General features: G+C 33.0%; 1 protein-coding gene across 5 annotated transcripts in view; it reads right to left on the bottom strand.

The window, feature by feature from the left end:
- Nucleotides 1-4,984, bottom strand: part of LOC106871456 (protein sidekick-1) — a 648,066-nt gene that overhangs the window by 287,326 nt on the left and 355,756 nt on the right. For all 5 annotated transcript variants that reach the window (XM_052967564.1, XM_052967565.1, XM_052967540.1 and 2 more), the window contains one exon: nt 3,450-3,649. In XM_052967564.1, the coding sequence (XP_052823524.1) occupies nt 3,450-3,649 (200 nt within the window). The remainder of the gene's footprint in view (nt 1-3,449; nt 3,650-4,984) is intronic.

Here is a 4,984-nt window from a genome sequence, read left to right as displayed (position 1 = left end):
AGAATCAAGGAGATTCAGAAAAAATATCTGAGATCTCAAAGGATTTTTCACTCATTGGTGATGTCCTGTACACAATGCGTAATTTTTATTTTATATATATATATATATATATATATATATATACATGTATATAATTTGTAAGTTTGTCGCTACAGATTTTCTATAGAATTCAAAGCCAGTATTGAAAGTTATGATGTTTCATGTAGAAATATGTTTATGTGAATAATGTGATAAAAGAAAAAAAAATCAGTAATGGGTGTATATGCATATTTCAAGAGTTATTGCTCTTTCATCAGCACCACATCCAACCCATTAACCATCCACAAACACGGTATTTAAGTAATGCACTCGTGGATAGTTGATGGGTTAGATGTGGTGCTGATGAAAGAGCAATAACTCTTGAAATATGCATATACATCTATTTCCTATATTTTCAATCACAATGTTTGCATGAATGTATTCCTATACAAAATTTCATAACTTTCAGTGCTAGCTCTGAATGCTTTAGGAAACCTAAACAGATAAGCTTTAAAATGAGAACATCACACTGTTAACATAAAAATGATGCTGATTTGTAAACCTTTAATATACTTGGTAGTATATTATGGTTGCAAAATGAAATATTGTGTCCTTACTATTAATATATACACACACACATATATATATATATATATACATACATACACACAAACCACAGTGGTCTACGTTTAGTATCTATATGACATGTTGATCATAGCAAGTGTAAATTTTTCTGCTTAACATCCATTTTTCCATGGTTGCATCAGTAAGATAATACATTTATTAGAATTGCTTTTTAAATTATTAAAATTTTCATTACAATTCATGAAGTATATACAATAAGTCAATTTAAATATTCCCCCCTGCCCCACCATCTTTATTGCCTTCAGTCAGTGGAATGTGACTATGCTTAGATATCATCTTAAGGGCTTCAGTCAATTAAATTTATGTAAGTACCTCATGAAGCTCTTAGTTTGGTACATATTTCACTGACCTTAGAGTGAGGAAAAAGTAGACCATAGTAGAATTTGAAATCAGAATCTAAAAGATTGTAACCAAACCTCACAAAGTATTTTGTTCAATCAATACTCTACCAATTTTGTTCAATCAATATTCTACCAATTTTTCACAGCTAAAATTAAAGATTTGGCCTGTATAAGTCTTGAAACTACATTTGAAGTACAGGGTGTTCATAAATTATCTTTACAACTTTCTTAATTTATTGTATCAAAGTTGGGCTCCATCAATCAACTTCTTTGTAACCAATGGAGCCACCATGGCTGTTTTGATGTTTCTCATACAAATTTTTTCTTTATGTTTCCCAATAAACTCTGCTGAGTTATCCTTACTTTGTTTCTGAATTTTTTTTAATTGTAAAGGCAATTTACGGACACCCTGTATTAAGATGATGCTTGAACAAATAGAGGTAAGAGGTAAATATTTGATGTCCATTTTCCATGCTGGCGTGGGTTGGATGGCTTAACAGGAACTGGCAAGACAAGGGGCTGCATCAAGTTCCATAGTTGGTTTCTACATCTGGATGCCCCTCCTGATGCTAGCAGTTATATAAAAATTGTTAGAGAAAGAAACCATCATCATCATTCTAATGTCCACTTTTCTATTACTGTATGGGTCAGATGGAATTCAATGATTTTCTATAGCTGGATACCCTTCCTCCTATTCTATCACCAAGTTCTGAACTAAAGTAATATTCTCCTTTGCCTGGAAATGTTTTCATGGAAGACTGGAAATGAAAAATCATGTTTGTATGACAGTGAACTCAAAAACCATCATGTAATATCAGAACAAGGAGACACACACATATATGATGAGCTTCTTTCAGGTTTCATATCCACTTATAAAGCTTTAGTCAGTCCAGGGCTATAGTAAGAGACACTTATCCAAGGTGCCATGCTGTAGAACTGAACCTGAAACCACATGGTTAGGAAGTGAACTACTTAATAAACACAGCCATGCCTGCACTTAATCTCACAGCTAAATATCAATTTCTCTCCCTAATCATTCAGCTATGCAAGTGAAGTGAGATTAGTCTCTGTATTTGCTACTGTCAACTAAATCAGCTGAAGTCATTTGTCTTGGCCAGGGAGGAGTGGAGAACGAATTATCACAATGTGTGAATTGAGGACATTGTGATCAATTGTCTGGCATCTTAACTGGAAAGCCAGAGTTAAGTCAAGTAACAACAACAATATCTCATAACTCTATGTCTCTGTAAGTCATTTTCTTCATAGGTGTAATCAGTAACATGTAAGCAATATAATTCATCATCAGTATAATTCATCTCACTGAGCCAATGACCCAAAACCTACAGGTATTGAACATAATTCTGCGACATTCTAGCTGCTTTGTCAATTTGACTAAGAAGCCAACTCTAGAAAATCTAAACAATAGAAAAATAAATACAGAAGGCCTTTCAAGTCAAGTGAAATCATAGTCGTGGCTGATGCTGGTGTCACATAACTGACACCTGTGCTGGTGGCACATAAAAAGCACCCATTACACCCTTGGAGTGGTTGGTGTTAGGAAGGGCATCCAGCTGTAGAAACCAATCCAAATTAGATTGGAACCTGGCAAGCCCTACAGCTAACCAGTTTCAGTCAAACCATTTAACCCATGTCAGCATGGAAAGCAGACACTAAATGATGATGGTGATGATGATAATGATGATGACAGGTGCAACATTGATTTTCCAGAACCATTAGTTGCAAAGCCTGTCCAGATTACTGACTTTTCAGAATCAGGGGGTGGTTACCTTTAAATTAAACAACATTCAATTTACCTGAGTAATTAAATGAAATACAGGTACATTTGTGTAAATGATTCAAGTTTATTAATATTGTCTTGTGCAAGGTATTATGAATCAGGGCCACACAGTAACCTAGTTTGGCGGCCGCAGGAATTTCAAGTTCTTGTTGGTAAATTGGTATGGAGTATAAGAGGTTCTGGTTTATCAGTGCCTAGAAAGTTGGTGTTGTACCTGTATTTAGCTCAATTAACATTGATGTGTCACTAAAGAAACCGAGAATTTTTTCTTTCTTTCTTTCTTTTCTTTTCTTTTTTTCTTAAGATCATAATCAATCTTTTCAAAGCTTTTAGGACAGGTGAGAAGAAGGGAGGAAGTTAGTAGTGAACTGAAGCTTTGACCCGAATGAAATGTTTACAGTAGAAAGTATCCGGAGACCAGGTAGTTTTTAACACCACCACATAATCATTGGCTACCTTTAGCAGCATCCACTCTGCTACAAACATTCAGGCCAGCATCCCTGTTTAAGGTTACCTTCCTCATTCTCTCTTAGCAGTTTCAGAGGCTGTATAAAGGGTCATGGACACTACTGGTCAAATAGATAGAACAACAAAAACAACAAATATTCACCCCCAAAATAAATATATTATGTTGATGGAGAACTTACCTAGTACGGTAAGACGAGCTGATGCTCTGACAGTGGGGTAGTTTGATTTCACTACACATTCATAGATGCCACTGTCGGCTGTAGTAGGATTTTTAATATTTAATTTCCGTTTATATTTTGATAGAATGTATTTAGGCCCAGTAAGTAAGATACTTTCGTTTTTCACTTTTCGGAACCATGAGATGTTATATTTTAATGGTCTGAAAATAAAACAAAAACAGATATAATATGTATATATCATCATCGTTTAACGTCTATCTTTCATGCTATAATATATATATATTATAATATATATATAACATAATAAATATATATAATATAATAAATATATATAATTATATAATATATATAATAATATATATATAATAATATATATATAATAATATATATATAATATATATATATATATAATAATATTATATATATATATAATATAATAATATAATATATATATATATATATAATATAATAATATAGTATATATAATATAATATATAATAATATAGTATATATATATATATATATATCAATACACACACAAACACACATACATAGATACATACAAAATTTCCATGCGGGTATAGAAAAGTGGACAGTGAAATAATGATGAATATATGTATGTATGTGCATGTGTTTATATAAGTGTGCTTGTGAGTGTTCATATGCGTGTGTGTGTGTGTGTGTGTGTGTGTGTCTGTGTGTTTCTCTCTGTCTGTCTCTCTCTCTCTCTATATATATATATGAATGTATGTATGTGTGTGTGTGTGTGTGTGTGTGTGTGTACAAGATGTAAAAAAAAAAGGTAAAAATCATAGTTTAGAACAATATATATAAAAAATAAAAGAAGAAGAATGAAAAACTACAAAGCATAGAAAATGATTGAACACATATAACACAGCATATAAATTAATAACTTCAATATATGTAAATATATTTAGTCTGTTTCAAACAGAATTCCATAAGATGTCTGTCTACATCAAGGAAAGAAAAGCACTCATGAGTTATATCGGAGTTGTTCATAGATCTAATAGAAATCAAAAATCTTGATTCTTTCTGGCTGATAAATGTAAGTATTATTTTAATATAGTCTTATAAAACACTCCAAATATGAACTTATCTCTTTCACACAAAATGAACAATTACAAATAAAATGGGAAAACTGCAAAGTTGAGATAAACTGAAGAGAAAACAAAAACTGAAGTGGACTCCAATTTCATTGTAGTAATTTTGTTGCTATTTGTACAACATTTATATCAGTATACCAGTGCGTTACTCTTTTAAGAAGTTTGCTTCTTCATTGTTATTCAGGGTTCCGGTTCCACTAGTGTAGCTAGAGGGAGGTGAAGAGGGTGGTCAACACCAGGCAGCACCACATTTAGGTCTGCTGTAGGCAATAAGTATTTCTGTTGGGGGCAGCAAACTGAAGGGCCACCCCAGGCAGCACCACATTTAGGTCTGCTGTAGGCAATAAGTATTTCTGTTGGGGGCAGCAAACTGAAGGGCCACCCCAGGCAGCAGCACATTTAGGTCTGCTG

The sequence above is a fragment of the Octopus bimaculoides genome, chromosome 1 (assembly GCF_001194135.2).
Source record: "Octopus bimaculoides isolate UCB-OBI-ISO-001 chromosome 1, ASM119413v2, whole genome shotgun sequence".
NCBI lineage: Eukaryota > Metazoa > Mollusca > Cephalopoda > Octopoda > Octopodidae > Octopus > Octopus bimaculoides.
This window is presented reverse-complemented; position numbering and strand designations above follow the sequence as displayed.